The following is a 25,988-nucleotide window of genomic DNA, read 5'->3' on the forward strand; positions in this document are numbered from 1 at the left end:
TTTAGTCTCAAAGTTCCAATGTTTTTGTCCTCCTTCCTGTGTTTCTCAATTTATTTCTTCAGCATGATTAGCAGATGCAGGTTGGTATCAGCCGTACCTTCTTTAATATCATACACAGAACAAAAGATCATATGAAGATCATGTATATTTTTTGAGTATTAACAATAAGTTTTTTTTCTAGAATTCAAACTTAGCAAGATTAGCAACACTGAGGTATTAAAAATGACAAAGTTTCAACAAATATCATGATGCTTCCATATCCACACACACACATAACAAATACCTATCATGAACACAACTTTGCCAAATCTAATTGCAACAGTAATCTTTTTACTATTATTCTGTGCAGCACCAAGAATTTAAATTCCTTGGAGCCAGCAGGCACAACACAGAATAAAAAACAATTTCCTTCAGGCACTGCAATATGTACTATGAAAGTTTATGTCAATCCCAAATTCTGGATTCCTAGGTCTGCCCAACACAACTCCCCCTCCTCTGCAGACATTGGTATTTGTACAATTGTGTTGACTGCTCAGCTGGCTAATCTGATCTAAAGCTAAGCCTACAAAAAAGGAGAGCTGATGACACAGGTGAAATAAAATTCAACAGTTTCAGACCTATTCCAATGACTTCTCAGAAATGGTGGAAAACTGCTTCTCTAAAAATAAGGCCTGAGCAAAGAAAGGATAGTTGAGTGGCAGGTTAGATCTCAAAGTATCACCAGGCAGTTGCTTAGAGCCCTGTGTTACTGCTGCCTGTGCTGCACCTCACTTCCTGATTTGTGATTTTTAGTTTGTGATTATTCTGACAAGTACTAAATTGACAAATACACAACATTGTTAATGATACCACAGCAAATAATTTCTTCTTGGGAGCAAACAGATCTTTACCAACTCAGCATTTCAACAAACAGATTTGAAATGAAGTTCTGTTGAGACTTGTCATTTGCTACTTGAAAAACAAAGCTGTTGATGCATAGCATCTTCATTCTGTAAAAGTGTTTCTGAGTTTCCAGTTACATGTGGTTACTGAAATTCAGAATAGAAAGGGGTACAGATTATATTATGAATTTGTCATGTGAAGTAAGTTCAGAGATTTTAAATCTTAAATTCAAAAATGAGAAACTGCAGACAGCATTATAAAAGATACTTTAATTTTTATTACATACATCATATAACTTTATTTAGACCATGATATTTGCATACTACTCATATTTTTAATTAGAATTTTAAAAAGCCTTACTTGTTTGCAACTAAACGCATCACTGTCCAGTCTTTTGGAAACATCTCTGGTCGTATTAGTATCCGAAATACAGTGAAAATCTGCAGCAGGAAGTCCTTGGAAGGAAAAGAAGAAGTCATATGTCTTTGCTGCTTTAAAAAGAGCAGTGAGCTTTAAAAATATTTTAATCAGAGACAAAAATTCCTTATACAAATAGCAGAATTGCATTTATTTTCAACATAAACCTCTGATTATTTTTTGATCCAGAAGAAAGCTTCAAATAGTGATTTAATTATTTTTTATTAAAAGGCGGAAAATAATTTGCCATTTGATTGACAGCAACGCATAAGAGAAATGTCAAAGATGCATTTGGTTTCCACCCATACACTTCCACAAATGTGATCCCAAGAACAATTTGCAAATCAAAAAAGCACTTTGCAAACACTGCAGGGTTTGAGTATCTCCTTAATCATGCCAGGTTTTCATCACTTTCAAAATTTATTCTCAAAGTGACATTATTTGCTGGGAAAGAGAGGGAGCATAAGGACAACTTTATCACTGGATTTGCAAAGCCCAGAGAATTCAAAAGTGATGCCCAGGCTGCTGAACTGTTATTGCAGCTGGCTGGGTGTACAGAGGTCACTTAACCATTCTGTCTCATCTGCTGAATCTGTAAAAATAGTAAACACATGTGGGCTATTTTGAATGTAGAAAACACTGCTTAAGAGCTTTTAGCATTATCATGTCCTATTTCATTCAACTTGCTAATAAGCAACTGAACTATTCCTCTCCATGCATAATTTTTCAGATTTTCTTTACACAAATAAAATTACCAACAAAGGTAATACTTCTAATGGCCCATCCTGGTTGTATATAGAACAGCCAGGGGTTTTTTTAGTAAACGAAACAGAGCTTTTGACATAATGAAAAACAGGAAGCAAGTGACATAACATGTCTAGCAGAAGCAGTGTGGTATCTGACCTTGAAATTATTGATTGTGCCCACACCACTGGTAGAGAGTTAGCCTGAAACACTGATGTTATGAAGATACAAACAAAGGATACCAAATAATTTTGATCACCAAAATATATTCTCAACTGAATTTATCAATGTGTAGATGACTGGCATTGCACAACAGATGTCTTTCATTAGAGAATCACTGTAAAGGGGGACGAATGAAGGCGCAGGGAAAGGCAGCTGAGATCCCTGCACCCACCCACCAGAGAAGATTACATAAAAGAGACAACATGTTTTCTGAAAAAGATGCCAAAAATTAGCTGTATTAAAAAGTATACACGATACTCATTGCAGATAACACAGTGTTTGAATGCAGATGACCAGCTTTACAGATCAAACAAGTAGCTCTACAAGCAACACATTTATGCCGGACTGCTTTCGTATAGCTTTACACATTGTACTTAAATTTTAACATTTCTGCCTTCTCTTCTTTCCTTTAGGGGTATCTCTCTTCCCTGTGCTGTAAACCCTGCAGCTCTGTGCCATACTCCCAGCAATATGGCAATGCCCTGAATGCTGTTGCAGGTCGCCTCACAATAATGTCACAAATTCTCCCTTATGCCATTTTTATCCTGCCTGTTTTTCCAGACCCAATACATATTGATGCTGTTAGGGAACTGACTGGCTGCTGAACTGAAAAGCCCAAATGGCTGCTGTTGGGAACCCAAGCAATGATCTGAGGACTTAAAAGCCAAGGGCTGCATGAAGTTTAAACTTAATTCCTTTGAGACCCATAGGCAACTGTCAAAGCCTGCTGAAATTCAGGCATCCAGCCTGCTGAAATCTGAAGCATTCAGCTGCTTCAAAAGTCAGTAAGAAAACAATGTCAGAGAGAAAAATCATACATACTAACTTTAGGTATCTTGGCTAAAACCAGAGTACCAGGCAAACTTCAAACCAAAGCAAATGTAGGCACTGAATCATTTTGAATCATTAACACCAGACTAATTATTTCTAATTTTAACAGAAAAATAAAATAGAAAATTACGTCAGTTTAGTAACAAGCAATATTAGATATAAAATGTGAATTTGAAAGCCCAAGTAAGACTGCAGATCTCTGATACAGTACATATTAAAACTGAACAAAATGCAGTGTAATTCAAAGCTGAAATATAACTGAAACAGTTAACTAGTAAAAAACTAGTCAATTGCAAGATTTTCAAGATACAACTGTTAAGCTTCTATTAACAGAATTAATCTGTAGCTAATTTTTATTTTTCATTATTTAGTTTCTCTATATTTGATGATACATTTCCCTAGGATTCCATTAGAAGCATTAAAATAATCAAAGGGTATAATGCCAGTTGACTACTCTGATACTTTGACATTAATGTAATGGCATCCTTCATGTGTCAGTACTGCTCACTGACATTCAGCATCAGTGTTCACTCTCAAGAGACCACCTCCAAGTAACATTCCATAAAATGTGTTGGTTATCATTATAGTGCCTGGCATTTTGTATGATGCAATCACTCATTTTTGTTTCATGATCCAAATATCACAAGACACTACCATGAAGTACCATTCATGGAAGATCAATTTTATAACTGTGTTTTGAACCGTTTCTTTTGCACTAATCTATTGTCTTTCATAGTTGTATCTGCTCTGCTGAATACATCAGAATGATTTAGTAACAGATTTTAACATTTAAAAAACATTTTTGCCCGCACTATATGTGAACTAACATTTGGTTGGTTGAGTACAGATATAATTAATGTCTCATATGCCTTCTATCTTAGGAGACAGCAAGGGAGTAATTTTGTCCTTTTACGTAGTCTAAATATCATCTTTTAAATATTCCTACCTAGTGTAAGTAGACTCTAGTATTATCTTACACCACTTAATATCACAGTATCACAGTTTGGTTTCTTTTGGCATTAGTATTTGCTTGATGAAATTATCAAATTGTGATTAAGAGAGAAACTTGATCTTCTGAAAGACTTCATTTAACCAAAAATTGCCTTGCAATTTCCTTCACGTTTTCCTGTATGCATGTAAAATCCTCTGTAAAGCAGTCAGACTTTTCACTGGATCTCTTAAGAGTGTGTGCATCATTTTAGTTTGGGTCAATAGTTTACTTTGAAGCTCATTGCTTGATCATCCATTGCTTTGGTTCGTACTGCAGACTTAGTAAGTAGTGGTATCAAGTCTTTCTAGAGCATCCTAGAGCTTTTTTGCAGAGTACCAAGGTGCCCATAAGAAGATGGTTTGCCATTGGGCTGTCTTTGCCCAGACAACTCATCCATCCTGTAGCCAGCTTCTTTTCCAGATGTTCTTTCCTTCAGAGCTTTGTCAATCTACATAAGAAGCCACTCAAATACTTGTTCCAGAGATACACCTCTGCCCCAGCATTCATCTTTTCTGAAGTCCCCTGCATGAGCAGATGACCCTGCATAGCAGGGGAAGGGTGGTGGCCAGAATTGAGCTGCTCCACCAGAGACATTCCCCATGCCTTACAGACCTTGCAAAGCCTGTGTCCAAGGGGTCATTAAAGAACAGTGGAATAAATAGCACTTGGTGATAGAGTTTGGCACCTGCCAGGCTCCTTTGGCTGGATGAGAGGGATCAGAAACCTAGCAAAGTTTAAATTTAGACCTATGAGTTATTAACTTTTTCTTCATCAGATCTCTCCTGTATATCTATTTCTCCACATTATGTAGGCTATCCTGCCAATGGATAAAAACTAGGCCTTCTGGCAGGTACCTATCTTTATGTTTTCTTTTAAGCTATTACTTAAAAAACCAGACATATATCAACAAAAATCACCTTGCTGTGCTCAAAGCTGCACTGTGCTAACATATACTGTTTTTCTCAGTCATGTTACCACTTCTCCTATTTATAACTTCCACCATTACCTTTTGTCATAAATTATATCAAAGCTTTTTTGTGGTAGCAAATATCTACCTACAAATGCACCTCTGTTCTATAGATTGCTGCAAAATACATTTACTAGAAGATGATGGTATTTTATGGTAAGCAAAAGGAGACATCTTTAAAATAATATTGAAAGATAAAAGGAGGCATTTAAAATTACTGCCTCATTAAATTCAATGTTTCAAAAAGTGAGTAAAGTATTTATTGTCTCTGCTGCTACCACTCAGCCATGAATTTTCTGTCATTTCTTCACTTGCATGTTTTCAAACATAAAATGCTTCTTCTGTCTTCGGCTTTGTGTGGAAAAAAACTGACTCTCTTAAAGAAGTGACTAAAATGAAAACAGTCACCGCGTCAATTACTTAAACTAAACATATTTACAAAATAAAGAAAATATTTCCATAAACAGCCACTTGTTTAAAGCATCAGTCAGATGCATGTTGTATGAAAATGTGTACATGTCATTCCTTCAAAGTCTCCATTTCGTTATACTGTGATTAACAAGCTGGAAACAGCCTTTAATAATTCTGATACAGACTTTTTTTTTTTAATTAAGAACTTCAAATATATTTGGATAGAACGAATGGCAGCCTCCATTCCCTTTTTAGAAGTGCTTGCATGAGGGAATTTTTGTTTGGAGAAGCGGTTTGGAGAGGGGTCAGAAATGCTGTGCAAACATGCATTGATGCATGCACTTGATAATAACCTTGAGAATGAGCCTGGAAGAAATTAAGAAGACCTTTTTGTCTTGTGTCTAATTGTTCATACAGATGGTTAATCATAAACAGAGGTAGTCAAAGCAAAAAGCACAGCAGACAGCAATTCAGAAGCCTGGATTACACACTGGTAAGTCCCTTGCAAAGACTGTATCAGATTTGTAACTTGTATGTAGCTTAGGGAAGACCCAGTCCACTTTGACATCACTGACCTGGGGGCAAAAAGAGGATTCAAAAATACAGCAAGATGATGGTAGTTACCACTGAAACCTGAATCCAAAAGGTACATACTAGCCACAAGATCAACTATGGCTACTAGCTCAGCCTCTAAAAGCCTCTGAGATGAAAAAAAGTTTTATCACAGGTGCTTTTGATCTCCTGAATCTTCATTTAGTCATACTGATGTCGCTTCCTAAGAAGCATATCTTAAAGCAGTATAAAATACCAACAAAGCGGCACACTTAGCAAACAATCAGAAAAATAGAGGTAAATTGTGAGATAATTCAGATAGCCTAAGTTATACACAATCATCTCATGATTAACAGCAGTGTCAGCCTCACACACTAGCTCTTATCCTTTCCTCTTGCTCTCAGTTACACACATTTGCATGATATTTGATATTTCCAATATATTATTTAAGACTCAGAAGAGAAGCAATGCTGCATTAATGATGATTGACCTCCTGCCACTGAATCACTGGTGGAGATGATGCTGATTTGAGGAGATCTGAATGAAAACAAATTCTGGACTTGAGTTCTTAAGACCTCTGTTTTGACAGCTGGTGACACTGGCTACAGCTGCTTTCCATATGTCTCTGTATAATAGTAAGATATGTGCGTGGGGGGGAATATAAATGTGTCAAATCAAGCACCATTCAAGCACTAATTCTACAGAGTTTTCATGTTCTAGAATCAAGAAAGTTGAAACAAATTCAACACTGTATTTCATAGATACCTCAAATGGAAACCAAGCTTGAAACCTCTGGGAAACATAAAAATCTAGGAATCTAGGAATATAGAGTTTCTCAGACCTCAAACCAAAGGAAAAATGTTTTCAGAAAAAAATGCCTAGGCTCCACAACATATACTAAAAAATGCCTAAGGACAGCAACTATGTTACGTGAAAACAGATGCTGTAATACTAGTATAAAAGTCATCCACCCTATGTAACTTGATGTAGCACTCTTAAATCATGACAACTTCTTAGCACCATTTCCTGTCCTTCAAGTTCAATATAACCATCTCACTACAAAGAAAAGGCACTCACAAATGGTAAGCTCTCTTCATAAGAGCTTTAAATAGCTATCAGGAATTTTAAGGAAATCTGAAATTGCACCACGATTAGAATCCCTTTTTCAGGGCAGTATTTCAGTTTATCAAATGGTAATTTAAGAGTAACATCTAAAACTATACTATCACACTAGGAAGCTAGTGTGATACTAGCACGACTAATTACTCTCCCATCTAGGTTCACTGGCTGAATATGGGCATAAGTGATTTCTCAAGATTTCTTGTATGGATCAAATCTGGTTCCAGGTAAGTTTTTCAGGGTCTAGCAGAGTGGAAGTCTTGTTGATATACTTATGCAGGAAATATTAACTTATTTAAAAAAATCCACCTCCCTCCTCCCAAACAGAATTAAAAATGCCGTATCACCATGAATCAGGTAACTGCATCAATGAAATTGGTCAAAGCTGCCCTGATATGCTCTGCAGCTGCTCTTTTTTCTGATCCAACAGGCCAGACAGGCATTACAAGTCTGACAGGTCCTCCTTCCAACACACTCACTGCACAGCTAAGAAAAATTGAGAGTTAGCTAAATATGCATTTCTCAAGCTGCATGTTTGCCATTGCCATATATATTTCGATGAATTACTAAACAAACAAGTATAATAAACCAGACAAAAAGCCCAATTGCCTGACAAGAAGAATCAAGCAGAACTGTGTAACCTTAGATTGATACCATCCTTAAAACAGGCTTGGAGGTTGAGTTTATAGCTTTAAAGAAATTATATAGTCCCCCCTCCATCCCTGTTCTTATCTCCTGTTATTGCAGAAGCAACAGAATCCTCACACCACTGTACCTGAGTATACAAGAAAGCCCATGAAGAAGTTAGCTAATCTGAAAAACATTGCATTTAAATACTGAAGTGTTTCATCAAAGCACTGGAGTATCTCTTAAAGGTAGATAAATTAAAGGAAATAAAAAGAGACCTGAAGAGGTGAAAAACAATTCTGTTACTTACCCTCAGATCTTCCTTTGTGCTGAAGCTATCGAGAAGCTGTTGGTAATGTCTATCAGTCATCTGTCGCAAGAGTGACAGCAAACAGGAGACAAATTCCCCCTATTCAGATAAGGCAAAAATAGAAATATTACGATGATTTCTGTGCCTGAGCTTAAACTGTCATATTATAAGCCCTTAAAAATAATTAACGAATGCAAGGAAATTATCTACAGTTAGGCTCCACATTTTGTGAAACTACATGAATTTAATTATAAACTTCCTTCCCATATAAAGAATGATTTTTCACCAAATGCAGTTTACTTGCTTAACAAAATATTTGAAAGAGTTCCAGTAAAATTTTGATTTGTGATTTGTTTCCCTTTTATCTGTTTTTTAACAGATTATTTAGATTGCTAAAATCACAAACTCTTAGTCAATCCAGTTTTAAAACAAATATAAACAAAATAATTTTGCAACAGTTTTGGGAAGAATGCTCTTGTTTTCCTTTAGGGAAAAAAATAATGGAGTCAGCTGTGAACATTTCAAAGCATTTTTTCATCACAAACCCCAATATTTGTCAAAAAGAAAACTCATTAATTCAATTGCAATTCATTGATGCTCTGAGATATTGAACTTCCGAGATCTGAAATCAATACAGATTAATTTTAATTTGACTGTTTTCTGATAGCTCTTTACATGCAAATGCATTTTTCTTAAGGAAATCCAAAGGTTAAATCTCTGACATTGCTTTCACCATTGCATTAAATTCACTGGCTTTTAGTGCAACATCTGTAACACTGACACCCAAAAGCCAGGTCTTCCTTGCACTCAGTTTAAAGCATCACATCCATTTTGCAGGTTATCATCTAACAAGATTCCTCACTGCAGAGTGAAATGGTACCAAGGTACCAAAACTACTTGAGATGAAAGAAATGGTGCACTCATGACTGCGTATGGCCTAATGCTGCCTGATTTTATGCTGCTTGCTTATGCTGCTGCATTGTGCAGAAAAACAGCAACATGTGGGCTTCAGATCACAGTGAAATGAGTTTGGAGCTACTTTGATGAGGAAGACTATGTCTGATGGAAAAGTATGATGGAATTTTATCCAGTATTCTGCCATGATACATCTCACAAAGAGTAATTTGTGATACATGCAGCTTGAAATAATGGTAACAAACTGGAACAGACTCTACTGCTGTACTCATATTGAGTACTTTATCATTCTTGCTCTACAAATAGTTCCAAGAATCTGGCTCCGTGTGTTGCCATAAGCTCATACTGCATGATGTTTCTACATAAATGTATATAATTGCCTTATGCTGTGCTCTGAGTCACTTCCACATTAAGTATTCTTTGAGAGCCTGTGGTGACAATAACATGGCTTTTCTGATGCATAAAAAGGAAATTTTGCAACTTGAAAGTACTTCCAGAGACTAATTTTTTGGTGGTGTGAACAAATTAGGCTGTCATGGTGTTTTATGAAAACGTAATCTGCAAGCAAGTGGATATCTTAGAAGAAACCAGTAAGCTCAGAGCTTTGCTACACTTACAATCTAATGCTGCAAAACTTACTTCAGTTTAGATTTTCTTGTGATGGCCTGAGATGCCACAAAGCATACAACTGTAATTTGTAATTTAAAGAAAAAAACACCCAATTCTTAGATGTATAGCCCTCCTGAATCACAGTGATTAAAGCATGGTATTACCTTACTACAGAGCTTGGTCAGCTCCATAAAACACTTCATATGGTTTGTTCTCTGTGGGATGAAGTAAAACAAACAAAAACCAACCCCACATTTCTTCCACAGCTATTAAATGCTTATGAAATGTTTGATCTCAGGAAATTCTCATTTGAAAAGCAACCATATGTTCATTAACTAAAATTGTTACAGTGTAAAAAATTAAGCAGACAATGAGATGTAAATCACACAGCACGGTGCAGAAAATCTTACCCCCTCAGCTTATACTGGGGTCATAGCCTATGCCATATTAGAACCAATTTGCCCTTCAAAAGCAAACTTTGAACCTTTCTGAAAACAAAGCAAAATAAAACCTCATATTGTTTGATCAATGTGCATCATAGGCTTTCTGTAAATGCCTGCATCTCAACCTTCTAACTCCCATGAGATGTTATAGCAGGTTGACCAAATATCATTTGTTAATCTTCTAAAGGCATCCTCCATGCTCTACTTCATGTGATAGAAACGAAGCTCAAATGCTCAGCCCTGAGAACAACAAAATGCCTTTCAATTAATAAATTTGTATTTGTCCAAGTTAGCATCACAGATGCTGCAGGCATTTTAGAGCCATTTCATCATGTAAAAATGTATGCAATTTTAGAAGTAAAATATTATTGACTGATACTCTTGTGTTTTCAGGAATTCAAACTTTAGCAGTTTCAGAAAACTGTTAATTTTGCCAGCAAAAGAAACATAATGAAATAATTCCTGACCTGAAACAGTCTCAAAAAAAAATGTTGTCATTTGTTTTTTTTTATAGTCACAGTTTAGAAGTAAATTTAATTTAAAAAATATTATTGAATCCCCTGAAAATAAAGTGCAAAAAAGGTTTTCTTTGTTCTCATTTTCTGTTTTCTAAACAAAATCTTAACATTCATTGTTATGAATCTAGTAGTCCCAGCAGTGACAACTGTGAGATATTTCATGATAAGAAACTTACAGTCACATCTTGAAACTGGAGGCGCATAGCAGAGCCTGATGGTTGTGGTCGGCTGGTGATCTCTAGTATGGTCCTTAACAGAATATCTAGCAGGCTGTTTACTATCACATCAATTTCTTCCAGCACAGATTTTTCCTTAAATATTAAATAAAACATTTAAGATTTTAGAATAGAAAGATGACCACAGTAATTTTTCCTTTGATGTAATTTTAGAAACAAATTATAGTTTTACTACAGAAGTTACATTCAAAAAACAAGGACTATTTTCTAATTAAAATACTGTTTAATTCTATTGTTTTTTTCTCTAACAGTTTTCAATTAATTATATTGAACTGAAGTACAGAGGACAGTTATGGGATGAACTTTGACTATGTAAGCTTTCATCAAATTAGCATAGTACTTTTTTCAAATAATGTTTAGAAGAAAGCAGGAAATAATATAGGAGAAATGTTGGGGTGAGATTTTTATAGGTAACACCCATACATTTTCTGGGGAAATTGCCAAGAGATGCTTAAACTAAAAAAAGTAGAATTCTGTTTTCACACTTCAAAACTATCACCAGAAACAAGCAGATGGTGATCAACCTTCAAGACCTGTTTCCGCAGTAAAGACCAGCTACATTGCTTCCCATCAGCTGAGTAGCACAAACAAATTAGTCATTTATATAAGCCTACAACTGCTTGTACTCCTCATCAATACAAAGGAACCAAAGTGTTCACCACTAAAAGAGACCATGAATACCTTAATTACACACATGAAAGCACTTGATGAAGTCAAGCTTAGTTACTTTTCCTTTTTAATTCAGATGGAAATACTCTCTGCTTCAGCAATGTTTTCTGTGTCCACTGCAGCAAGACAACACCACCTTAATCTGAGCGATTTTATCCATGATTTAAGATGACATTTCTTTGCAGAGAGAAACACTTGATAATCAAATGCACACAGCCAAACTAAAACTCAGCTGACAGATCATTCAACTTTGCTGACATTGAGGTATAGGAGTGATCTATTTATTTATTTTGCTTCCTACACACCCAAAGCATATTGTTTGTAACAAAACTCCAGATTCCTGTTTGGACTCAAGGAGTCTGGTGTCAGGGCTGTATTCTCTATTACTCCATCCAGTACCAAGCAACTGTTAACTTTGCTACTTAGGAAGGCAGACAGTATACAATGTATTTAGGAACTGAAACATGACGGCTCATGCACAAACTATTATAATGGCTGATGACCTTAATTTTCAAAGCTGCCTGACTGCCAATTCACTTGTTCTCTCAATCTTTAAATTACCTTAATTACTTTGATATGAAGCAATGAATAGATGGAACTGATCCACAAAAATCATATCAAAGTCACCAAATTGTTAATACTCTCAATGTCTGCAAGATTACTAAAAACAGTAGCTGCATATCATGAACATTAAAGAGAATTTTATGTAGACATCCACTCATTGTGCACACATCTGAGTTGGTGACTCCAAATGAAAGATCTCCTGACATTAAGACCAGACACGTAAGCCTTTCTCCCAATCCAAACCCACAGCTATGCTTTGTCATTTAGCACTTTATCTTGTGATAAGCTCTAACACTAATCTAGGAGCAGCTGCAATGAAAAAGTTGTTACAGTGCCAGAGGGGCAAGCCACTTCCATATCAAATCACTTATGGATCAACTTTAATTGCTGACCGTGGTATGAAATGAAGAAACATATAAAACAGTTGTCACTAATGCGTTACAGTGTAATGTATGCTGGCCTCGATAGGCATGTACTGCACTAACTATGGGCAATGTTCAGTTTTAATTGTTTTATATCCCTTTGCCTGTCAGAATTTATCATCATCTTCATATTTGCAATACACCTATTTAAGCTAGCTCTCATATGCAGCTTTCGAAGTTCAATTTGTAAATGCAAACATCAGAAACTGGCCACAAAGTTTATCAGCTAAAAACCAAGTGCAATTCCCCTTGCAATACTGAGATCAATCTACTTACCTATATCATCCCTGTGTCCTCTATGACTAATCAGCCCACAACTGAAAATGCCTCCAAGAGAAACTGGACATTTTCTATCCAACACAACATTCAAAAAGAGTCAAAGCTTGGCAGAACACTATGCACTACGATTAAAATATTCTTGCATGGAAGAAAAGGCTCATGAGAAATCAAAATGACATGTTTATGCAGAATCATTACTCAGAGGACTCTTCAAAATGCTCCTCATCACAGTCCAGTTCATGTCATTAAATGTCATTGAGACACATAAAGAAGTTCAACACTTTGTGGAAGTGACATAGTGTTTACTCACTGAGCTGTTCTTCTTGATGAGGCAAAATATGTTGCTAAGGATACGTGCGCACATTATAAGGTCCTTCTGCTCTTGTAAATGCATGTGGAGATGATGCAAAACTACTGGAAGAAGAATGTATCGAGAATCTGGAAAAAATGAAAAAGTTTATGAGTACAAGTTTCTCATAAAATCATTTAATTTTAATACAGAAAAAAAGTGTTTTCAATCTAAATCAGTATTTCTGATAAGCAGAAGCTTTTACTTGCTTTAACTAACATTTTTTCATAAGCAGAAGCCTTAACTGCATAATCATTCTAAAGCAAAGACTTGAAGAATAAACAATATGCTGAAAATCAGTATGTCACATCATGATTGGAGAAAAACACCACTGTGTGGGATATACTATATCTAACAGAAGATCCTAAGGATTTATTGAACTGTCATGAAAAAAACCTTAGCACAGGGATACTTGTATTCAAAATAATGTGAAATTATGTTCTAATGTTCCCTGCCATGCAACAGGATCCCTTTGCAAGCCAAGGTCACAACAAGGTTCATCTTAAAATTATTCTAATGAGTTCCACTTTTCAGACAAGCAGTACTTTCAGATTTCTTTCAGGATTTTCAATTTACCATATTGCTCACTCCTACTAAGTATGAGCAATTTAGACTACTGGTATCTACATGAATTGATTTGCCTTTCCTCTAATTCATTTTCTAAACACAGCTCTTTGGTGCTATTTTCAGTCCTGAATTGTCTCAAAATTATGCAAGAACTTCATTAACATGCTGCTTTTTCTTGCTTCTTTTTCTTTTAATTAAAGACAACATTAAACAGGAAAAGCCTAAAACTTACATTTGTGACAACACACACCTATTTACAACTTGATAAATTGAATGGGTGTTCTCTGTTTCCATTTTGTTGTTGTTTTTAGATCTTTTCCATAATTGAGAAATTATGTTCTCATAAAAATGTACTTGAATCATTTCCTCTATTAACATTTTAATGATGATTATACGCTACATTATCTAAATATATTCATCTACTCAGTTCCTTTGTTCATTAATGTAATTCTTTATGGAAAATGTAGCTTATCTAGCTGGGAAAGTACTCTTTTAAAATAATTTTTCCAACCAGGCATTGTTTGTGGATTAGCCTTTCTATAAACACTTCCATCCCCCCCAAAAAAAAATATTTCCTCTATTTTTCCACAAGGGAGAAAAAGAGATTTATTTTGAGATCTTATTTGATGACAGCTTCTTTCACTTACTGAAATATAGCACTAATCTTGGTTTTCTCATTATTCCCTTGTTTTTACTGCCTAGTTATCTTTAACAAGACAAATCATACAGAGAAGTTCATTTGTACGCACTATTTAAATATATACTTGTCTTCTAAAAAAAGCTCACCTGCTCTTTCTAAACAGGTGTTTCACGCTTATTATTTATTCAGGTGCTCACTATGTCTTCCTATGGAAGAAGAATATAAACAAAGACTGTATGGCAGTAATCAAAACGTGATCAAGGAATCCAAAACTAGTGGCACTGAAACCCAAAACCAGGAAACAAAGAGCCTCTATCCAGTAACCACTTACTTCTGCAAGTGTCTCAGTAGGTTTTCATCAGGACTGGCCTGAGAGCTTGTTATCTGCCTCTAGCACTGCAGCAGGGCAGAAGCATTTCAACCAAACCAACAAGGCATTTTCCTTTTGTCTAAAGACCAGAAGCTCTGCAATGTGTTGCCTCAGGTACTCTGAGGTGCCAAGAGTACACAGCTGCCACCAACAAGATCTATAGGGTCAAAGGGAAAGTAGGCAGAAAGTTGGCTAATGTGCAGACCTGTGGTTAGGGAAATACCAGCTTCTGATCCTCACTGCTAAATCAGCTTATTGATTACTGATATATTAAAGAAAAAAAAACGAGCTAATGGCTTCTGCTGAAGTGAAAAGCAAGACTCTCCATTCCTATAAAAAAGACCTTGCTTCTAGACTACAGGGGACGGTGACTTTTCCTTGCTTTCCATTATGCCTTACACACATCAAATTCTTGACTATCAGGTAGCCCATCTTCAAGAGGAGAGATGAAGGGTTCATTGTGTAAACCAACCTGTGGCTCTGTGGTTAGGGTACTCTCCTGGTAGGCACATGATGGGAAGCTGAATCTAAGCTGACAGAGCACTGAACCTGGTCTTTCATTCCCAGGCAAATGCTCAAAGCACTACTTAACTTCATATCTGTCACAGAGCAGATCTAGTAGCTCTTTCACACCATTAGTAGTCTAAGTCTTATCCTTTGGGCCATAGACCCTCTGAGGACAGCAAGATCTCTCTTGCAGCTACAGTTCAAGTCCCTCAGTCCAGAAGGTGAGGACAAAACAGGAACAGCACTATACCAAGGTGTTTCTTCTTGGATAACTCTAGGCAGCTTCTTGATGAGCACACTCATGATATGGTACCTTTTCTGAAGTGCCCACAACTCTATGTGCTGCTCGCATGTAAGCACAGCATTATGAACTCCATTTTGAAGAACAGAGAATCTATGTGTAGCAACACGTGGCTTACAAATAGCTAACACTTACAGTAAGCATGGCCTGAAGTATCTCAGGCAAAACAGCATCCTCATTCAACTGTCTCAAGTATTCCATTTTTGCAAAAATGATCACGAACTCTGTTTCACCAAAACAGATTAGCAAAAAGCATCTTACTATGGCTTTCAACTATACATGGGGGGGAACAGTGCCAGGTACTGAATTAACCACCACATATTTATTACACAGCTTCCAATATATTCCTTATAAGCCTATCATCTAAATGCGTCTCTGTCTTGACCTGTTCGGGTGAAGAGATGCAATGGTATTGCAGACGAGGAGAGCTGGCATATTTGCTATGGGCAATGTTTGGTTTTAATTGTCTCATATCCCTTTGCCTGTCAGAACTTCCTATTTGCAATACACCTATCTAACAAAGGACTATCAGCCTCTCAAAGAGAGGGCTATGTGAGAAAGTCTGGAGAATGCAGCATACAATATTTGTCTCAGGTTACTCTTTTTCTTAAAAATTGCCAGCTGCTATGTCAGCCATTCTGTATAGGAAAATTAATGAGCACAAGGAATGGTGTAATAATCAGGACTCTTAGCCATCACTCATTGTCCCAGTTATTCTTCTGTGCAGAAAGCCAAATTAGCTGACTGCTTAAAAAGCTAATACTTGCCCTTTACAAATATTATACTGAAAGAGAGGAAAAAAAATCATGACATTGAGCTTTTCAAGTACATGCTTGGCATAGTTAGAAATTACTCTGGGCAATCTGTGTGACTTCGCTATGCAAGCTACATTAACATTAAATATTTAACGCACAGCACAACTTTCCCACTTACTTTTCAGTTAGTTGCAAAGCACCTGCACAGACATACAAAACTTTCCTTATTCTAGTGCATTTTAAAAATTAATTTCAGAAATATGAAATATGCTTTTAAATTACTATATCTGAGTCAAAACTTCAGTCTGCTTGGAAAAAAATCAGTGTAATTGAACACTTTAAACAAATAGACAGCATTATCCTTGAACAGTGAGATGTTTGACTAGTGGTGATTCCAAGAAAATTCTTCCTCTTCGGAGGAAGAAACCTAGACACTCGCTACATTTTATGCACATTACAAAGATGCAGAATAGGAAAAAACCAGAAGTGAAGTGAAGTAAGGCCTTTTTACCCACTAACTTTTCACAGGAGCTAGGCAGGTAACTTCTGTTGTCACCTTTTAACATGTCTGTAGTTGTTATCTTATAGGAAGAGCTGAAGTTTAAAATCACTGGAAAAAGCTTCTAAGTAAGCTATACCAAAGCATCAATACGGAGCTATTTCAGACATTGTATTCACACATGATCAGTAAGTATAGTAGATAACCAGCATTCTCTAGAGAGGCAGGCAGAGACCAGATGCATTGAATACATCTGAAATTGCACTGAATGTTTGTGCTTGGGCACCTTAAACCAGTCCCTGGTGTTTGATTTCAACAATATGCCAAATGTATCTCCCAATTTTAGCAAAAGCATAGCTTTAGTGTCAGATGATTTCTGCAGCAGTGGGAACTAATATGTTAGTAATTCAGGCCCTTGCAAAAGAAAATATGTGAAACTTCCATGCTAAACAGAATATACAAAAACAGATAACAGAAAATGGTATCTAAGAAGCGCCCTCTTCATTATTAGATGTTTGGATAACTAGATATTTTCCCCTGTTACATCTAGTTTCAACATGGTAGCTAGCAGTACAGCTTACAGCATTCATCATCTTCAGCTGGAAGACAGAAATCAATTATTTTCACAGCAGCAAGCCTTAACTTCACATTAGGGTGTTCAGTTTACTCTGCACATTAACAGTCTAGTGCAATATGTATTTCCCCAAGATGATTTTAAAAGGACTTCCTTCTAGGAATTGACTGAAGGAAAGCCTACTTAAAATTTTGTATTTTAAATAGAGAAAACATGAAGGGCAAAGAGACCAAGATGCTGATCACAAGACCCTTCAACATAAAGATGACTGAAATCATACTGTACAAATATTTGCTTGAGCTTCCTATCAGAGATATTGGAAGCTTATATTACTGCTGGATGTCTTTCACACCAGTTTCCCTGGGGTCTAACAAATACATATTTTATTTGTGTGCACCACACCCTCTACAAAAAATTGAGTATGTAATTTTCACTGCATTCACAGGCAAACCAGTTCATATGACTTCGTAATAATTGAAACTGGATTTGAATTAAAAAAAAATAACACTTTCAGAAAAGGAAGCAAACAAAAAGATTGGCATACAATTGAAAGTAGATTTACAATTCCAAGGAAGTCCCCAGGAACCCCTTACTTGGCATTAAATAACTCTCTTTAATTACATTTATTAATTTGGATCTTCCAGTTAGGCTGACCTAACCAAGACAAGGGGAGGAAAATGGAAATTATGTTACCTGGTCCCTAAGTAGTTTCAAAAAGGAAAAATGTAACTTAGAGTGTCCTTATGATTGCTCCATGAATATGTATGTCATCATCTACCCAGAGTATCAAAGACCTGATCAGTCAGCTGTAGGGAGAGCTAACTATTCTGGAAGGGACAGCCATGGAGGCTCAGAAGGAAAAGGGTGAGCCCTTTTCACCAGAATGAAGCAAAGTAGCCAGGATCCAATACTTCTTACCCATTTCTTAGAGCTCATACTTTAAAAATACAATCACTGGAAGCATTTTAAAAAACTAATGTTCTAAAATCACTTCCTCTATTTTGCAGCATCTCAGAACATTTATGCGTATCCCTGTTGTTTTTGCAGATGTTTTATCATTGTAATGTGCTTATCTTAGATGGTAAAAGTTGCTGTTTCTACCAAACTCCATCAGCCAATATCCAAACAGCTCTCCAGAGGGCTTTTTGTTGAGTAAATTAACACTTATTAGAATTCTGTATAACTCCTTTATATTAATTCTTTTATTTCTAAATTAGTTCATCTCAAATTTAACATCTGGTCACTTCTATGGGTTTCACATAGGATAGAAAAAAAGAATGTCAGGTTTGCCACCATACAGCCACTTTTCTTCCACATAGCAAATAGCTAAGCTGGTATACACCATGCACTATGCATAACTTGCCTATGTGTAGCCTTTTTATGCTACATTAAGAAATATATGAAAGTGCTGAGCTAGCAAGAGTTACACAAATAAGACTTAATGAATAAGTGATGATCTGTTTGCCCCCAAAGGAGAACAAAAAGAAACAAGACCCAAAGACCTAGTAAAGCTTTTTCCTTTGCAATTTCTTAAAAAGTATTAGGAAAACTTCCTTCACAGACATATTGCCAGCAGTAGAATAAAACAAAGTTTTCAAGAGTCTTTGTCTCTAAAAACAAAACTACTAAATGTAACCAACTGTATTCTAAATGAGCAGCTTGTATAGAGCTGTACTTGAAGAATTGTGCCTTAGGAAGCACTACCCTCAGCAAAACTATTCCCTTCAGCACCTGCTGGCCCATGTAATAAACACACAGTTTGACTTCTCTATCTGCAGGCAGCCCAGATCAACCTTACCTATCCAAACAACCTTACCTGGGTTAGTGTACAGGTGACTCTCTACAGTTTTCCCAATACTCTGCAGTTTAACAGCTTGAAGGGACTCATCCCCATGCATGACTGTTGGCAAGCTGCCCAGAGCATCATGAACCAAATTTGCCACTTCTCTTACATCAAAAAGCTTCAAAAGTTCAGAGTACACTGATGGGAAGGAGCTCAGAAACACAGCCTAGAGGAAAGGGCAAAAATGGATAGTAAGATACTGAAGCATAGTTCTGACATTTAAGCATTTAAACAATTACATAAATTTAAGAAACTGTAGAAAATGGTCATGTTTTCAAATGAAATATCCTCATGTTCATTAATGGGCTTATTCTTGTGACCGTTTTCCTTTGAGCATTATCTAATGACTGTTCAGTTCTCCCAGGACAAACTGAAAGTAGAAGTTCAACTTCAAACAAAATATTTATACTTGAAAAATACTTATGTGCAAGAGGGAATTTTTAAAAGGATAACAGAAGCTAGCTGATATGAGAACAAGTGGAGTTCAGTGGAGTTGTATTGGTTTGCTCTGTTGTAAAACAAATAATATAAAGGCCTCTATATTTTCAAGTTTTTAAATAATGAACATTTTAATTTTGGAGTGAGAATACACTGGTACTATTGTTTCACTTCAACAACCCTAAAATAGGGCTAGAAATTCATTGCTGAGTATGGAAACAAAAGAATGGAGGGCAATGCCAGAGAACTGAAGCTAGAACTGATATTCTCTTTTTCCTCTCCAAATCCTGCTGATTAAGAAAAGCTCACACCTCAGCCCTTCTTCACACTGGTGTCAGAACAGATGACACAGAAGGTTAAAAATACTGAAAAATTCCAAATGTTATTGTTTATATAATTTTGCTATTATCTTTTCACTCCACCTGCTTACGTGACTTGAGATGGAAGAATCACTTCTCTATTCTCTGCTATTTGCAATTTTCTTGGAAGAACAATTTTCTACAGAGCTTAAGAAATTAGTAATTCTTAACAGGTCTTTGGTTACAGAAACTGGGGAAGACAATGGAATATCTGTGAGCTGGAGAAGTAGATAAATTACTGAAATAAAGATACCAGATACGTATTAAAATATACAGTTCATCAAGACTTACAAGTTTTTTGTAAAGCATGAATGCTCTTAGTTTTTATGGCTCAAATCCTTCAGTTTCAATGTGGCTAAACTAAGCTGTAAAATGCTCCAAACAGAGAAATTACTTTATTTATATCAAGCAATATAGTTATTATAATTAAAAATTAAATGTTAGATTTAAGATTAGCTATACCAACCATAGATACATGCCATAGATATACACCAACCAGCAGCTGTTGCTATGAAAATTTCATACAGTAGGAGAAAAGGTATGAGGATGAGCTAAAAGTGCCATTTTGCCCTGGCAAAAAAAAACCAAAACATTTTCATTCCTGGGAATACAGGTAAGGACATGCATGCATTTTCTATGTGGGACACGGAAAATGGCAATAAGCAGGGCACACTCAAAAACTTACTTGTAGTTGGGATAAAGCACTAGCTCCTTTACTCTCTTGGGAAAGGAAGAAGCGTACTGACATAAGAAGCTCTTGAATACAGCAGCGAAATTCCTCCTCATTTTGTCCACCAGTGGCAATAGAGAACAACCTTCGAGACTGAACTATATATTTAAAGATGTATTCTTGTGCCTACAAATGTCAAAATCAGAGATAATTCATATAAATGAACCAGCTCATCTTCAAATAGAACACATGCAATGATTGTATCATTCAAACAGCAAGGGTCTGAAACAGGACACCATGCTATCAAATCTTTCTAATGAAATACTAACAACATTTCAAAAAACGCATACTCAAATGTTTTTTGCCTTGCCTTTCATAACTTCTACAAACCAGGGAACACTTGTATTTTTAATGAAAAACTGCAAAATCTCAGCATTCCTCTCCTCCCCCATCCTTTGCATGTCTTTGGCTACAGAAACATGTATTGCATAACCATACAAGACCAATATAAGAAATAAGCTCAAACTTTTCAGCTGCTCTTGAAATTCCTCTGCTTGTTCAAAGTTGTTTTCCTATAAACTGTTAACCAGGTAATACAAACCAAAAAAAGCTTAAATTTTGTTGCAACACTGTTGGAACATAAATAAAAATACAGTTCTTTCTTATTAGCAAGACACCTGAGATAACAGCAGCATAGAAAGACACAGAAGAGTACCACATTGATAGTTTTTCCCAGACTATAACACCTGTCGCAGATGGGATTATTGTGTTGTACAACTCAGCCTGACTCTACACTGTGCTCTGTTCACGGTACAAAATGCGACAAGAGCAATCACACCCACCATTTTCAGTAGAATTCCCCAGTGTCAGGGTTGAACCATCTAGTCAGCATGCATGATTATCATTTAGGTTCTGTTATGCAACAGATGTTTATACCACCAGTTCAATCTATATTTGATTTCTTAGACCTAACTTCTACTCATTCCGTAAGGAACATAAGCGCTCCAGAGTCGAGTGGTAGTAAGCTCCATTGATCAATTAAGTGACAAAAGAGAATGATGAATAAACTACTGCACTGAAAAAGTCTGCAGCTTCCTAGAATTACTACTACTATTCCATACTCTGTTTCACTTCCTAAGTTAAAACTGTTGGTATTGTATGAATACATAATTCATATACATAATTGCTTTCATCAATTTCTATTACCTTTAGTACTTCCTGTATGTGCTCGTGCAGCTCCACTTCAGTGACTCGATCAATATGCCACTTTAGTACTTTTATAAGATCTCTAGAATAGCACATGAGAAAGTATTATAACATAGAGTGGGAGAAGGGTCGACTTTGCACATTAAATGCAAACCAATAGCTGTCATATGAGAAACACTGACAAAATAAAAAATATATGACTAGATTTCACTGATCACTAGAGACTCAATATTACGCTTAGTTTTCCATCTGCTGACAGCCACTTGGAAGATCTCTGACAAACCAGAGAACCAGCATTACATATGCAATTGAATAATTTTGACAGGGATACACAAGCTCAGTTAAGCCAGAAGACTCCCTGCCAGCATGGAGTAACTCTAGCTATATTCCATGTGCCGTTCTCATTAAACTGCATTAGTTTAAATGGATGTCTAAGGTAGCAATAAATACAGAGAGTACAGCAGAGTAAGTGATGCTTATCATTGCAGTGCTCTACACAGATGGTGAACGTGTTGCATCTGGATAGTGCTAAGGCTCCTATGTTTTTCAAAGTAATTCAAATAAAGAAATCCACTGAAGTAAAAGATCTAAAAATTAAGCCAATGTTAAAGCTTTAGCAAGTAATCTTTCTAGTAACTTATTTTTACTCTTTTTAAATGGCATAAATCTGGGCATTCATACAGGCATTGCATTTTATTTGCTAATGATACTGTCTAATTTAATCTAATGATTGATTCTGCTTAGCTTACCCATAAGTGCATTCAAATCAGATAGAAAAAGTACAGACTTCACCTGTAAGCAAGTGCTCCTGCAAAATGACTTTCAATGTAAGTGTCCATTACTGGCTTAAAGTGATGAAACTTGCTGTCCTGCAGCAAATTTATTATGTGAACCTAAATGTGAACAAAAAAAGAAAAAAAAAAGCTCTTTTTTCCTTTGTTTTACTTAGTTCTTAAATAGTGTTAGCCATCATCGCAAAATGAAACTTACCAAACAATCAAATACTTTTGATCCATATTTTTGAGAGTTTTCATCTAAAATCCCAAATAAAGTGTCTAGTGTATCTTGAAGAAACTGATTAGAGAGATGAAGAGACAGTTTGTTAATAAATGGTACTTTTGTGACATGCAAATGAATTATTTCTCTTCTATTATCTAAAAGGATAAAAACATATACCTTCACTATTTCTGAACCATCGATTTCTTTTAATTTTGAGAGGCAACCTGCAATTTTGTCTGGGTGCGTTCTCCATTTCAGAAGGTCAAGCATATCTCCTGCAAAAGCAAAATGCAAATTGAAGTTGGAAGCAAAGCAATTCAGATTTTAAATTCTACTATTACAGTCCACTCAGCAAAACTTGGCATCATTAAACCAAAAGGAAACATCTCAAGATTTGCTATAATACGACCAGCCCAACAACAGATTTTCATTCCATTTCGTAATTGCTACACCAATAGGAATATAAGAACACGGTGCTGGGTCAGTAAAATCAGTATCCTGTAGCAATTGTCTCACAATCTTGTTCAGATATTTGTCAGCTACCACCTTAAGAAATTATTTTGCTGTCTCTCATCCCATCAAAGGGGATGTCTTCCCCAGCTGTCCTCTGACAGCAAAAAATAGTCTCCTAACTACTAGTTTGAATATATTTAAAATACTCGTCTTCCTATATCTTTACAGAGAACAAACACAATGTCTCTAAGATCCTGCTTTATTAACAAGCAATACAATTTCTTCTGGAAAATAAACTCTTCTGAGCTAAAACATATGGGAGTTTCTTTGCACCTCCTCCAGTTTTAATTCACTTGCCCTTAGCTTTCTTGACCAAAATGGTAACTACATTACAGACAAAATTACGTGAGTGTTTTCTATATCAATACCAAGCTTGAATGTCTACTGTAAACACCTGACATATGTTCTAGAATCTCTGAGCTTTTTTCTAGAAACATCATGCTGGTGACACAAATAGGTCTTTCTCCTATTTATTACTGTTCAGCTCCCTGGCTACAGCAAGAGTCTCTATTAGGGTATGATCCTGCTCTTTGTACCATTAGATTTGATCTAATTTCTACTCTTATTAATTCTTTAAATCTAAGTGACTTTATTTTGCCTGTATCATATTTTGATTTTGTTGTTCTCAACTGATAAGCTCTTTCAACTACATATTAGCAGCAACTTTCATTAACAGGCTCTCTAGTGTCTCAAGTTTTACAGAATCAAATCCCATCCTCATCCCTTCCACCCCTTTAAAAAGAGATCAATCCCAAGCCTAATTCTTCAGCTCTGGTAGTATTTTCCTTCTACTCAGAAGGGAAATTCCTTCCACTACAGTGCAACCTGCTAGTTCTGGTTTAGCCTATATTTACCAGTTTAAAAATTCTTATTCAAATTTCTATCTTTTCCAATTTTCCATGTGGCATGTTATTGAAGTCCAGATGGTTTAGATCTGCTGTGTTTCCTCTGAATAATAATAAAGAAAGCCTTTGAAATTAAAGATCAAGAAACTTATTCTCACATGATATGCCTGTGATAAACTCATTTTACAGCACATTCCATGTAGCTACATGTCCATTTTTTCATCCATGATTTCTTGTAAATACTTGTATAAAATTCATCAGAGGGTGATGGCCCAGTTAACCTATCTGCTCTTGCAGCTGTCTTAAATCTAAGTACTGTATTTGTCACTCTTCAGTCATATCTTGTTGCTTTCAGCTTCTGAGATGTACTAAAATACCGCTTTGCTATGAGATTAGGAATTTCATGTCCTATACCATTCAACATCCTAAAATAGAGTGCTGCAAATTTGGCTTGGATTTTCAGCAGTTTTCACTTGATCCTGACCCTTGCTGAACTCGAACAAGGTTGGCACAATTTTTGTCTCTTCTGCTGCAGGTTCTGTGTTTACACCTCACATTTTCTGGCTGCGACTCACCCACTCAGGCCTGCAGCACTCCCGTCAAGTTGTATTGAGTAGAAGTTCCATGTAATTTTGAATGTCTGAATTAAACAAATCCTGAAGCTGCACTACATGCAGTTTACTACTTCCACATTTCACTACCCAGCTTTTCAGGATCTCTTAAAGCCTGTCTGTTGGAAGCATAAAACCTTAACCACTATTCAACCCTTCCATTAGTTTAAGCTGAACTACTCTCTAGTTGATCACTATCCAACATTGTCTTAGAAGGTCTTCTGAAATGTTCTCAGCACTTACCAAACTAAGAAGCTAACAGAAAGTTTTCCTCTTGGTTCAGCAACAATATGGGAACTTTCTTTCACAGACTGATTTCATACTCAAGTAACATTTGAGCCATACCCACCTTTGTGTCATTTCTTTCCCAGTTTGTTCCAGGAAAGCTCCTATCTCTCAACAAGAAATGAAGCAATATTTCTGTATTTAATAACATTAAATACGTCTCCACCTGTATACAGATCTTGCCAGAAGTGTTAATGGCAAACACCCTACATGCTATTCCATTAATATTTTGCTGCCTTATTTGACTTTGGTAGGCACAAATTGGGTTATGCATTTATATGTTTCTTATTTCCTTTGCTCTATGCTGTGCTAGGACGGAATGGTTTGGCTTAAAAAAAAATCTAGAATTGCACTAAGAGCGCTGAAGGATTCCACCTGTGTGTCAGAGACACATACCAAAGATCAAGGACAAATGATAGGTCTAATTATTCCTTATGTCAGGAATTTTTAAGAAACAGGCATTACAAATCCAGTGAACTGCATTTGTCTTTTGGATAATTAAATGGCCTTCCACATCACATCCACCCTATTCTGTTTAAGCCTCAACTTAAGTTGAGGAGTAGCGAGACCAGCTGAAGCTGTCAGTTTATAGCAGGCAAAACTCTTCCTTACAGGTTTTCTGGAGCAACTGGGTGGAAGAAAGTTGACACACAATACTAGGGATTTGTTGGGGGATTAAAAGAGAAGAAGAACACAAATGTAAGACACTGACTTCAAAGCACTTATTTCAAGGGAAACTTTAAGGTGGAAAGACATGGCTGAGATAACAGCATTGAATAGCCCAAGCAGAAATGACATGAATAGAAAATCTGACATGTGAATCACAAGAGAAATGAGAATATAAAATTGTCCCCAAAAAACAGGCCCAGTAAGAAAACATAGTTTTGGAAATAGGAAAAAGTCAATGCTGCTGACAAATTTTGCTGAAG

The 25,988-nt window shown here is 36.1% G+C and overlaps 1 protein-coding gene across 1 annotated transcript in view; it reads right to left on the reverse strand.

The window, feature by feature from the left end:
* The window catches only part of DOCK4 (dedicator of cytokinesis 4), a 243,440-nt gene that overhangs the window by 57,431 nt on the left and 160,021 nt on the right, over nt 1-25,988 (reverse strand). The window contains exons 18-27 of the mRNA XM_034063029.1: nt 22,983-23,080; nt 22,797-22,880; nt 22,599-22,699; nt 21,807-21,888; nt 20,616-20,786; nt 19,107-19,299; nt 13,039-13,166; nt 10,735-10,869; nt 8,074-8,172; nt 1,243-1,337 (exon numbers count right to left, since the gene is read on the reverse strand). Coding sequence (XP_033918920.1) covers nt 1,243-1,337; nt 8,074-8,172; nt 10,735-10,869; nt 13,039-13,166; nt 19,107-19,299; nt 20,616-20,786; nt 21,807-21,888; nt 22,599-22,699; nt 22,797-22,880; nt 22,983-23,080 — 1,186 coding nt within the window. The remainder of the gene's footprint in view (nt 1-1,242; nt 1,338-8,073; nt 8,173-10,734; nt 10,870-13,038; nt 13,167-19,106; nt 19,300-20,615; nt 20,787-21,806; nt 21,889-22,598; nt 22,700-22,796; nt 22,881-22,982; nt 23,081-25,988) is intronic.

The sequence above is a fragment of the Melopsittacus undulatus genome, chromosome 5 (assembly GCF_012275295.1).
Source record: "Melopsittacus undulatus isolate bMelUnd1 chromosome 5, bMelUnd1.mat.Z, whole genome shotgun sequence".
NCBI lineage: Eukaryota > Metazoa > Chordata > Aves > Psittaciformes > Psittaculidae > Melopsittacus > Melopsittacus undulatus.